General features: G+C 38.2%; 1 protein-coding gene across 12 annotated transcripts in view; it reads right to left on the bottom strand.

The window, feature by feature from the left end:
- Window positions 1-13,101, bottom strand: part of NEO1 (neogenin 1) — a 92,575-nt gene that overhangs the window by 20,871 nt on the left and 58,603 nt on the right. For all 12 annotated transcript variants that reach the window (XM_072147813.1, XM_072147814.1, XM_072147816.1 and 9 more), the window contains exons 2-5: window positions 9,679-9,996; window positions 3,496-3,771; window positions 2,473-2,626; window positions 1,481-1,617 (exon numbers count right to left, since the gene is read on the bottom strand). In XM_072147813.1, the coding sequence (XP_072003914.1) occupies window positions 1,481-1,617; window positions 2,473-2,626; window positions 3,496-3,771; window positions 9,679-9,996 (885 nt within the window). The remainder of the gene's footprint in view (window positions 1-1,480; window positions 1,618-2,472; window positions 2,627-3,495; window positions 3,772-9,678; window positions 9,997-13,101) is intronic.

Below are 13,101 nucleotides of genomic sequence, written 5' to 3'. Positions count from 1 at the left end.
GGGGTATGAATGATGTGCGCAGGGGACGTGTTTAGGAGACGTGCAGAGTGTATGTTTACAAGCGGAAAGAGGAGGAAGGGTTGTTGCAGCCAGACTCTTCTCAGGAACACCCAGCTGACTTAATTAACAAGATTACAATGCAGAGTTGGGGTAGGGGGTCATTTGATAACTCACAGGAGCCACTGACTCATTATTGATTTATAAAATTTTGTTGAAATTTTAGTTATGCTAGTAAGGAACAGATAAAAATGGAACTATATAACTGCAGAAGCCAGGAGTCCAAATTTTCAGCAAATTCCACAGGAAGCATAATTTCAGTAAATACAGCCAATGAATGAAGCCATTATCATTATTCAATAGTATCATATATGCCAAACAGTGGAAGGTGTGGAGACTTAATATCCATACTAGATAATAAAACTACAGGGGCAATACTGGATAAGGTGGAGCTGACTTTTAAATGTAGCTCAAAGTAAAAAGGTTAAATGATTCAGAACATTGATTTCAATAAAACACAGGATGAACACTATTCAAATACACACCACCCAGTTAGATGTGATAAAGGTTTCAGAGAATGGTTGTACAGTAGTACACCATAGGGGACATCCTCACGATATACTATTTAACAAAAATCTCTGTTGGAAATGGAAGGGAGTGACCCAATTTATTTCTAACTGCCCCTCTAATCACCTGGAAGGAAGTGGGACATGCCCTTTGGGAGCACAGAATCACATCCCTCTCCAGAAAGTTGACAACAATAAATGAGCATCCGTATAGAAAGCAGGAAAAGCAACGGAATGATTTAATTGGTATAACAAAGAATACATGGACATAACAGAAGAGATCCCCAAAATCGCCTACAAAAAACAACTTTTTGTTGCCCATGGCAACCTATCACAGCACAGCTTTTATTTGTTCATGTGCTCATTAAAATGAAAAATACACTATGACACTTCCCAGTTAGCTCAGTTATTGTGAGCCAAAACCAGGCGAGGTAACACACAGAACACAGACAACTCTACCGAGATAATGCATAATGGGAAGACTGGATGGCTGGTTATGTGTAAATTTAATAAAGTTAATAAACTTGTGTTCCCTCCATTGAAAAAAGGTTTCTTACATTTTAACATTAACACCCACCATCAAAAAAAAAAAAAGTTGAATTAGTAGTTTTCTTAGTAGTAGCCTATAAGTAAGGAAAAATAAAAAGCCAAGATTATAGGTAGCATACCAAAGAAAACAATCAAAAATTGAATTCCAAATCGTGTTTGCTCAACTGGTGGTAACAGGTCACCACTACAACCAGTGACTATCCTTTGGTCTGCATTCTTTCCTCATACCATTATATGAATGCTGATTCCAGAGACTGTCAGGAGCCTGGAAAGCGACTGAGCAGCATTACTTTTTCACCAGTTTGAACAAATATTCCAGACTTTAGTGATAAAATGCAAAAAATTTCCCAGTACAGCCATTTGTATACCTTGCACAAAGAGTTCAGCCTGGGCATGGATTGTTTGGTTCCCATTGTCTGCAGTACATGTATAGATCCCAGCATTTTCCTCTGTGACACCGCTGATCTGCAGGCTGCCTCCCGCCAACAATGCCAATCTGTCTGAACTGTAAATGGTAAGCACAGTCAATGGACACGTAAAGTCAAGCCATCTAAGTACGCATTGTATTTAACAATGACAGCTACATGATAGAGGTGATCTTAGTGATATTGATCTTCCTATATTACCAAAGCTAAAAACAGAATGAGGCTTTGTGTAAAAGAATCTATCACCCTACAGGGTAGGAATCTTCCTTTCATAGTGGCAATTCCATTCAGCATATACTAAAAAAATAATATAGAAACGTTACACTGAAAAAAGGAATCAAAGAAGTCCGGACTTTTTTTTAATGCAAAGAGCATAACATAAAACGTCTTTTCTTTGAACAAAATACACGCCTTTTAGTCATCCACTTACCATTAAACATGAAGAGGGATTCTAAATACAGCAATGATGATAAACGCAGATATAGAAAACACTCACCAATTAGAATATTCACATAAAGAATCTACTGATCAGCTTTGAAAGGCAGCGTTATCAAAGTTAGAGATTTTTATGTAGCTACTGATTTTAACTACTGCAGTCTGAGTCTTGTAACTCAATAGTCATAATGGTTTTCAAGTTGACTGCAAATTATTAAAATAGAATAACGAACATACATCTCCACAAGGTCCACATGTTCCAAAAATCCATCTTAATGATGCATGTATTAGCTAGATCATTGCTGTGGCCATTGAGTGTTATGTTAAAAAAAGAATATAGGTCTGATCCCAAGGCTAGCTTACATTTTGCTATAAGGTTGTTTAAATGAACAAATCATATAAAATACTAATAAATAGTGACCAGTATTTTATATATATTTATAACTAAACTAAAACCTTATATACACACAAAGAATGTAGAAATGTATTCCAAAGATTACCTCCCAAAAATGATTTCTTCTTGGTTTTGGCTCCAAGTCACACTGGGGCTGGGGTATCCAGACACAACACAGGGAAAAACTGCCGTTTGCCCCACGATGCTTGTCAAAGTGAAAGGTGGACGTAGAAATATTAAAGGGCGATTCTCTCCAGACTCTGAGGGAAATATGAGTTTATAGATCGTTATAGAAAAATACACAAGAGACAAAAGTGGGAGAGTAAAATTTATCATTTATGTGAGGTCTTAAAGTATCATCACATCAACATTTTTCAGTATTTTAAATTATTAGAGACCACATTTGTTTAGACTGAGCTCTGCTAAGCCCATTGCCAAGGTTTGTGTCATATATCAATATCACACAGGAGACTATATTAAAATGGAGTAGAATTGCCACTTTGGCAACAAAAGTTGGCAATACAATGCACATCCTTTGGAATGATACAATCAGATTGAGTAAAAGTACCTCTACATATAAAGCAAAACCAGTATATCTATTCCAGAAGGAACAGACTCCTTCTGGAATAGATATATTGGTTTGGCTTAATCCTACATCATGTTTTTAGACTTCTTGTAGGTCATACTTGGTGTTAAGGGTGCTGCCTTTCAAGGTAGCAAAAGGAGGTATTATTGTCCATTAACCTCCCTGGAAAACGTATTTGCATACTTCCCAGAGATACATTCAGACAGCAATATACCTCTTAGCGACTAGACTGAGTTTGGGTCAATATGTCCAAGCAAAATCCATTACTTCAGACATAGCAGAACGAGGGTTTTTATTTTTTTGCGGGTCTTTTTTTGGAATACGCAGAAGTTATTGAATAAATTTTACTTTAGAACCTCTTGGGTAAAAGTCCCAACCCTACTTTATTCTTCAAATGTTGGGTTGTTATGTTGAAGTTGTATGATGTGATAGCCAAAAAATTTTCTTGTGAGAGTTCCGGGTATTGGCAAAGACTAGCGTTGTAACCAGTCATTTCTAATATTTAGTGGTCCTTGCAGAATTGCCAAATCTATCCTTTTTTACCTGCTATTATTTTGACCTCCACCTCTTCACTGTACTTTAATGCTGCTCCACTGCCCACACCACAGCGATACAGGCCGGCATCACTCTCGTTAGCATTACTTATAACAAAGCTTCCATTTGATAGTATAGAGATTCTGTCGTCCAACTCTCTCAATGAACGGTTTTGCTCCCAGTGAACAAATTGAACAAGTTCGGGACTGACATCACAGCTTAATACAAAACTATCTCCCACATATACTAAAGAGGCTTCTGGCTGGCTGGCAAATCTGGGAAGACCTGGAAAAAAAAAAGAAAGAAAATAGTAATGATCAAGCAATGAATAAAATAAATTCGCCACACTGGAAAAGATTGGGAACAGTATACATTTATTCATAAAATAGGAAGAATTCTCCAAAGCCATTAAATAGACATTTCCATTAGTCTGTTAATATTTTGCCTAATGTAAATCAAAACAACCATTGCTACAGAGATGAGAGGCATGGATCAGGAAAGCATTCAGAGATGTAGGAGACAAAGAAATATTGTGCAAGCGTAATGGAAAATATAAGATCTTATGGGCTATGAGCAGAATGCATATTTAGAGCCATATCAGGGCCCACCAGCCTGTCAGTGCAATAGAAACATCAATGGTATGACTGCTAATTCCCAGCATAGTACAGTGCTCTGGTTGTCTCCTGCCCTACAGCTAGAAAAACAGTCACGCAGGTAGCGAAATGGAAACTCTGTCAGACAACCACTCATAACCGATTTCCACGGTAGGCTATGATTTCTCAATATTAGGTGTAACATACAGCACATAAAATAAGTATTGAATATGTCACCAATTTTCTAAGTAAATATATTTCTAAAGGTCTATTGACCATACATTCTCACCAGAAATCACACTCGCAAAGAAATCAAGCCATAATTAAATAGTGTGAAGAAATGACATAAGGAAAAGAGTACTAAACATGTAGTTGAGCAAACTCTTTCACTCCTGTCCAAAATCCTGCAAGGAGCACCTGGCCATAGCTGGTTTATGTTAAAAATTATGTTCAGACCATTTCTGTATTATGGCCCTATCAGTTGTCACTGGAGCCTTCGGTAGTAACCAAAGCCCTTTGTAGGTTTAAAAACAATAAAGGTGCCCCTATTTTGATCACGGAAAGATATCCCATCTAAGGTCATGTACAGACATCATGTGATGCAATAATAAAATGGAGTTCAAAATAACCTCATGTATGATAGAAAGCCATATAACAAGGCCAAATTAGGATCAGTTTTTGCAGACAAACAATTAATTTCATTGCTCATTCACAGAATTCTTGTTCCCATATAAAAATATTTTCATAGGATATATTAAAGGAGTTGTTCACTTTAACCCTCTAAGGACGCAGGGTTTTTTCGCTCATTTCTCGCTCTCCACCTTCAAAAATCCATAACGTTTTCAGTTTTCTGTGTACAGAGCTGTGTGAGGGCTAATTTTCTGCGTAACAAATTTTACTTCTCGGCGACAATTATTATTCCATGTAGTGTACTGAAAAGCTGGAGATAAATTCTAAATAAGATGAAATTGGCAAAAAAAAAAAAAAAAGCATTTTGCGTCACTTTCTCGTGGGCACAGTTATTAGGACTTTCACTGTGCCCTCCAAAGAGCACCTCTGCTTTATTCTATGGTTCGGTATGATTAGGATGATACCAAATATACAGGCAGTCCCCGGGTTACGTACCGGGGTTCTGCAGGTTTGTTCTTAAGTTGAGTTTGTATGCAAGTCGGAACTGTATACTTTATAATTGTAACCCAAGCCAATTTTTTTTTGCTCTCTGTGACAATTGGATTTTAAAAATGTTGGCTTGTCATAAGAACCAGGATTAACAATAAAGCTTCATTACAGATAACTGTGATAACTGTTAGGGCTGTTTATTGTATCCTAGGGCTAAAGTACAGTAAATTACTAACATCCAGAGTCCATTTGTAACTAGGGGTCGTCTGTAAGTCAGGTGCTCTTAAGTAGGGGCCTGTCTGTATATAGGTTTTATTGTGTTTTAACACATTTTAAAAAAATTAAACAAATGTGTACGGGAAAAAAAAATGTTGCCATCTTCTGACTGGCTCATTGTAACGAAACTGAAGAATCCATGTAGCCTCCGGTCAGATGAAGACCCAAGGCTGTCATGACATCATGTGGAGCGACAATCAGAACAAAGATGTTGAGCAGTGGCATCGGCAGGGTTAATACCCACTTTGGGTCCTAGCACCGACCGCAGGCATCAGTGGTGGGTGTTTGCCGCATTATGCAGCAAACTCCACTTCTGTATTATTATGCAGCAAGCCTCTAAGCCCTCTTCATACAGTCAAGAGTTAAACACATTACAACAAATAATTAAAATTGAACGTGTGAAGAAAGGCATTTCATTTTACAATATACTTTCTGTATCAATGCCTCACGGTTTTCTAGTTGCCTGCTTGCTGTATTTCTATAGAAAGCTTCATTGTTTACTTCCTGTAGATAAACACCAGTCAAAGGTCATGTGATATCACACAGGAGTATGGCTCGTTACCATCACACAGCTCTGATTACACCGTGTTATAATGAGCTGTGCACCTGTGTGACATCGAATGACCATGGACCAATGTTTATCTACAGGAAGTAAACGATGAAGCTTGCTGAATGACAGCAAGAAGCAGAGATCTTGGACCTGTGAAGAATTGATACAGGAAGTAAATTTTTCATAAATTAAAAAATATCAATTATTTTCTTGAATGTGCTCAATGTGGACAACCCTTTTAAGAGCATTTTAAGCAAGTACCTTAGAGCACCAAAACATGTGGAATAACACTGAAGGAAAATAGAATATGATGCATAAATCATGGTTATGTTGTAGAAAGCCAGAGAAAGGATGATAAAGCTGAAAGAAGTCTGTGACAGATTTAGACAGAGAGGCCGTACTGGGTGTGAATGTGTAGTCTCTTCACTGACTTGCAGCCATAACCCTTCACCTTGCACAGCCCATACAATACAATTAGTGACACCAACACATCTTGTCAAAGATCAATGTTCTGTTCATTAAGAGCCTGTAGGCAATGCACCCCCAGCCTCCCCCGCCTGCCTCTCAGCTCCCAATGAATCACTCAGCGGCAGTGCCACATTCTTCTATCGATCGCACCGCAGTGTGGATAATCCTGCGCCACGCGATAAAGGAACACGAATAAGCCTTAACTACAACTTCATTTAATGTATAAAAACTAGCTCTTGATAAAATGAATAGTGTCTTTCATGTAAAACAACCAGGGGCCACAAAGTACTTGGAGGTCTGAAGTGATTCTAGGCTTAAAAAGAAAAAAAAATGTATTTGCATAGATCTTACTATTCTGACATTTTACCTTATTTTAGGATTTAGAATGTGCAATTATGGGACATACCAGTATGTGTACATCATAGATGCAAGCGCACAATGATATACATAAATATAAACACATTTCACCAGAAATACCCACAGAGATTGCATGCTAAATGCACAATTCTCCCTCAATATTTTTTTTCTTAAAGAACATCTACCACCAGGATTAAGGTTTGTAAACCAAGCACACTTACATGCGGGTGTGTGCCCCCTCTGTCAGGATTTGCTCTTCTTTAAGCTTCTTAAGCCCTTTTTTTTTAATGAATAAAAGGTTTTCAAAATTATGCAAATGAGACCGAGGGGCTCCAGGCTCAATAGATGATGGAAAGGACCATGGAAAGGTCCTATGAAGTTAAAGGACATCTATCACCAGATCAATGATTGTAGACCAAGCACACCGACATACCGATTTGTGGATCTGCTCTTCTTTTAGCTTCTTATTCTTCGTATTTTTTTTGAAGGCTTTTAAAATTATGCAAATGACCCTGAGGGGCTCCAGGCTGCATAGGAGCCCCACTGGTTCATTAGCATGAACATTTAAAGAAATTTTTTCGTAAAAACATGGGCATAAAAAGCTAAAAGAAGAGCAGATCCTTCCGAGAGGGGGTGCACACCAATATGTCTGTATGGTTGGTTTACAATCCTTAATCTGGTGATAGATGTCCTTTAAAGGGAATGTGCCATGTATTTACAGTTCGTTTCATATATATAGAAAATAAATATTTTTTTTGTTTTAAAATGCCGTGGATCCAAGAACTCCCAAAGCGGTAGCCATATTGGAGACACAAACTTCTTTGTATTTCCTGTATAGTGAAGCAGGCTGTGATTGCTTTATGTCAGCTGCAATAAATGGGAGGCAATTGAAAGATAAATGTAATAGATTATTACAGTCTCCAGGAAGTGATGGAGTACAGCCAACTTTCCCCTGGAGACTAGCGAGATGCATACAGTGCCTTATCTAGCAGTCAACAGAGTGGTCATTATATACCACTTCCTCCTGCTGATTCTCTACCAGTCTACACAGTAAAGCTGATAGCATCTCCTGTTTTCTGCAGCTCTATTGTGCAAGTTTCATTAGCCACGGTATAAGGAAAAGGAATTGAAAAATTATTTTTTAATTATACATTCCATTAGACAAGCGTGACACACTTTGTTAAATTACCCATTCAATAACCATCTTTTTTAGTTTTCTGTTAAATATTAATCGAGTGTGGATACTGTACTTTTTGACATTGAAAAGACAAAAAGTACCCTTAGGACTTGTAGGAAAACTATGGTCAGGAATCCACTTAGTAGATTCTGATTGGTAGACACCCATATCTAACTCATCCCTAATTAACCTTTTATTATTTTCTAAAACTCAACCTGTTTTAATACTTTATTTTATATTATATGCTAAGTAACTGCAGATACTATTGGGGCATGGAGTAGCCTCTAAGCTTAGGGCAAAAACTACCCCACACCCAAAGGAGCCTCTACAGAGCCACCCCCCTTGCATGTGCATACCGTGGAAGCTCCTAGAACAGTGATGGCTAACCTATGGCACTGGTGCCAGAGGTGGCACTCAGAGCCCTTTCTGTGGGCACTCAGGCCATCACCAGAGATGACCCCAGGTATCTTCCTGCAGTCCCATACAGCCCAGGACTTGCTGTGCACAGAGCTATTTTAAAGTGACAGCTCGACCTAGGACTATTTTCTGCTTTATTGGTGTCCTCAGGGTGCTGGTATCAATGAAAACTGTGACAGAGAAGCGAGTATAAATCAATAATTAAATTTCTGTGTTGGCACTTTGCGATAAATAAGTGGGTCTTTGTTGTAGTTTGGGCACTCGGTCTCTAAAAGGTTTGCCATCACTGTCCTAGAACATCCCCGGTAAGTGGAGAGCTCTGCACATGTGCAGAAGCTCCTGGTCCCCTGCCTGGAGCCGCTACATCTGTGGGCTGTGCTGCCACGTTCACAGGAAGCATGTTTGCGCATGCCCTAGTAACCTCTGAAACTAAATAGGAAGTTTAAAATAAAAGCATTAAAACACAAAGATTAGGTTTTAGAAATTAATAAAAGGTGATTAGGGAAGAGATAGTAGATTTATGGATTCTACCATCAGGATCTAAGTAGATTTTTGGCAGTAGATTTTCTTTAACTATTGTAATGATTTAATGTATATCAATGACCAAATAGTTTTTTTGTGGTGTACTTTTCTCCCTCCTCAACACCATGAGATATACTAAAATTGTCATGTGATTGTAATAGGTGGTAACTTTCTGGTAATGCCATTTGTCTATTTAACCCCGCTAGCCATTAGAGCAAGTTATACTACGATTAAGAATCACTCTTATTCTAAATGCTTCAGTTTCCTGTTCAGGGCGTCATGATATATTTTTAACAATGTTTAGAATTCAAGTGTGTTTTTAACCATCGTTTTTCTATGGACTTGGACACTTGCAGTATTTCACTTATACTTTTATATCCAAAAATTTTTTGGTGCACCTTTAAACAGAGCGTGCAACACAATTCTGTTGAGTTCCAGTAATAAATGCGGGGCACAGTGCGACTTTGCACCGGAATACCCAGTTAGGTGGAGAATTTTATGGCTAGTCAAGCACAGTGCAGCCATCACAAAAAAATGGTGCAGACACTTTATAAATACACATAAAAGCCATTTGCACATTCTTTTAATTTTTAGTGCAAAGTCAGTCAAAAAACTGGTGCAAACGTGGCCCATTATTTCAACATCAGTGTAAAATGTGTAGATGGCGAACTCTTCACATGTACATATCATATTATATAACATACAGCACTTACCTGCAACAGAAAGCCGAGCAGTACGGCTGACAATACTGCCTAAACTATCCACTGTTGCCACACATTGATAGAAACCCTCGTCTGGCTTGTTGTGCTTTGAATGTACCACACTGGTGATAAACAAAGATCCATCTGGAAGTAGTCTCCGTCGATCATCAGACACTAAATTAAGAAAAGTCCCATCTTTTTTCCATTCAATTTTTGCTGCTGGCTCTGAATAAGCGGAACAGTTTAAAACAGCGGGAGTTCCACGTAGTGTTACAGTGTCTGCTGGTTCTGTCAGGAAGTAGAAGGGGGTAAATGTCCTGAAAGCTGAGCCTGCAAATGATAAAAAAAAAAAAAATTATGAATTACCAATTGCATATTAAAAAGAAAACCACCCTGTAAACAAAAATAGTGCAGTGCTGGTTTCCTGCAACGCCATATGTGGCCACCATTGGCTGTCCAGAGTCAACAAGCATGATATCTAAAAGTATAGTAATATACTACACAACTATATAGTAGTACTATATAGTTCTATACTTCAAGCAAACCGTTTTTGTGGTACTCTCCAGCAGTGCTCCACCATGCTCTTCCCAATGGGCATAAACAAGAAGAAAAAATTTGAAACCCCAGGTACTTTTATTGTTGCATTAAATTAAAAAGCATAATTCATGTATGAGATTATCATTTGTGTGGGGCCTCTCCGAAGCCAGGAAAATCATAAATTCTTCAAGCAAGCATCACATATTCCCAATACCACCTTTTATCCTAGAAAAATTCCCAATCCATCTTAAAAATGTTTAATGACGTTTATATTGATGGCCTATGCATCTCAAGAATAAGCCACCAATATTAAGTGGTGATCCTTGTTGTGAATGATCAGTTCACAGAAGGAATTGAGGTGGGATTGTATAAGGCACAGCTTTGTGAACTTTGCAGGAGAGTATGGCAGCTCTCTACAATTCAGCTACATGGGAGAGGGCTGTGATGAACAAGTGTCTACAAAACACAAAAAATTTCTAATACCAATAATTTTAAATGGTCACTTAAATTTTCAACAAACTATGCACAAGTCAATAGTAGAAGTAAAGAATACCAAAATTTGTTCATATTTTAGCTAATTCAGCAGTTTCTTGCACTGGGAATTATTAGTCAAAACTAGGAGTGGTTGACCATGCAGAATAAGTGAATGTCTTTTCATCAAAACCATCTCTTGGCTCATTATCAGTTTGGAAAAAAAAAATGATAGATACAACTGAGGTGTGAATTACCTTCTCTGATATGCCCCTTCCTTCATAATAAAATTACATTCACTCAGAAGCTTATTCAGGTTTCAGAATACAGGCGGTCCATGGGTTATATACAAGATAGATTCTTTAGGTTTGTTCTTAAGTTGAATTTGTATGCAAGTCGGAACAGTATATATTTACTCAAATTCAAGGATATATTTTTATTTAGCTTTACTGCAAAGAGCTCCATGTGTAGTTGAATGGACCTTGCATGAGCAGAATGTGAGAAAGGCTGATGTTGCTTTTGGTATTCTGAACATCTGTTCAGTAGAGGAGGGGGAAGAGATAACACTTAACAAACAGTGCAATCAATGGCAAAGACAGAGGATGGTACAGCGGCACAGTGCCAACTCACCTCTCCCCACCGTGAAAATCAGCTAACTCAGCAGTTCTTCCATAACAAGTCTCTGTAAGGGCAGGCAGACCGTGTCCTTCCTCACCCTCTTTCCCTCAACATTTCCTTTAACCAGCATGACAGTGGTTAGATAGATCTGGGAGAAGAGCAGTCTCACTACAACATGTCACATAATCAATTCTTATTAAATAAGACAAGCGACAGCAACTTCTCAGAAACTGCTTATTTAGACAGAACAATAATCATTCAATCATATCACACAGTTATAGCGAAGGCATCACAAAATCCATAACTTACAATCATGAAGTTTTATCTCTTTAACAGAAACACTATTAAATTACTGAAGCTATTTCAGGGGGCCAAGAATAAGGCAAAATTCAGCTAAAGACTCTTAAGTCATGTGAAAATTCATACTGCAAAATTCACACATGATCACACTTGTGTTTTAATTTCCCAACAAAACCACGTAGAGCAGAAATCTACACAACGCAAGTAATAACCGTACACAGAAAAGCGCACGCAGCGCACATGCAAGAACAATAACAATCACCTTTAATGTGCACTTTTATTCATCAGAATCCTAGGCAGAACAGTAAGTCTTTACACTATTCAGCCAAAATTTTTCAGAGAGAACATTCTACTATAAAAGGGACTAAATCTGAAAAACTCAAATGGTAGTTTTGGAGGAAACCCAATTTCTCACCTATCCATCTAGATGGTTGATGAATCTCTGAGCAATAGAAAGGGTGTCCAGAACACCCGGACCTCCTTATCTCTTAACGCATGAATAAGCAATAATCAGTCAGGCAATGCAATATTAAAAGTGGTTTGAAGTGCTGTACTCCGCACTCAGTCCCATATACCCTGAACGGAGTGGCAGATGCTTTAAGCTCCTTTTCACTACAATTGTAAAGTGCTGGTTATCGGTGGAGAACCCACTGAAATTTAATAAATTATTTTGATAGGTGATACGTTTCTTACCCCATTCATTGTCCTACAGTTTATAGATATTTGTCTCTTTGCCCAAATCTTCCACCATTAATAATAATTATTCCTTTATTTATATAGCGCACACAGATAACACAGCGCTGCACAGATCTTGCCAAATCAGTCCCTGTCCCCATGGGGCTCACAATCTATCCAACCTACCAGTATGTTTTGGAGTGTGGTAGGAAACCAGAGGACCCAGAGGAAACCCATGCAAACTCTATGCAGATGTTGATCCTGGGACTTGAACCGAGGTCCCTAGCTCTGCAAGGCTGTAATGCTAACCAATACGCCACCCTGCTGCCCTCGTTTCTAAAAATATGGAAGAAAGCACCACTGGCAATACAAGATAAAGAAGCACTGAAGACAATACAAGGTGAAAGTCTTAAATCCAATTACTGTATCATAGCTTGAATAACTGCAATAGTGTAACCTATAAACAAATCACTTCCTGTACTGTATTCCTAGCACATAACCATCCAGTAGAGAGGTCACCTTCAAACAGCATTCAAGCAAAAGGTTTCCCATAATAACATGCTTACATATTTACAGAAGATATCATCACACCTTTTAGAAAGAAATACTTCAAGCATTTCATTGCAGTGCATAATAGCCAGGTTTTCATAGCTCTGTGACTGCGTGATAATGACTAAATGAAGGAGGAGGGCCACTGGGAATCCAAGAGGAAACCATGTCTTTGTGTAAGCGTGGGGAAAACAGAGAAAAAGTATACAGCTATATTATATCTATATCTATCCAAACTCCAAGGAAGGAAGCAGCACTCCAAGATAAATAGTGAATGTTTATTCC

Source organism: Engystomops pustulosus, chromosome 4 (genome assembly GCF_040894005.1).
Source record: "Engystomops pustulosus chromosome 4, aEngPut4.maternal, whole genome shotgun sequence".
Taxonomy (NCBI): Eukaryota; Metazoa; Chordata; class Amphibia; order Anura; family Leptodactylidae; genus Engystomops; species Engystomops pustulosus.
This window is presented reverse-complemented; position numbering and strand designations above follow the sequence as displayed.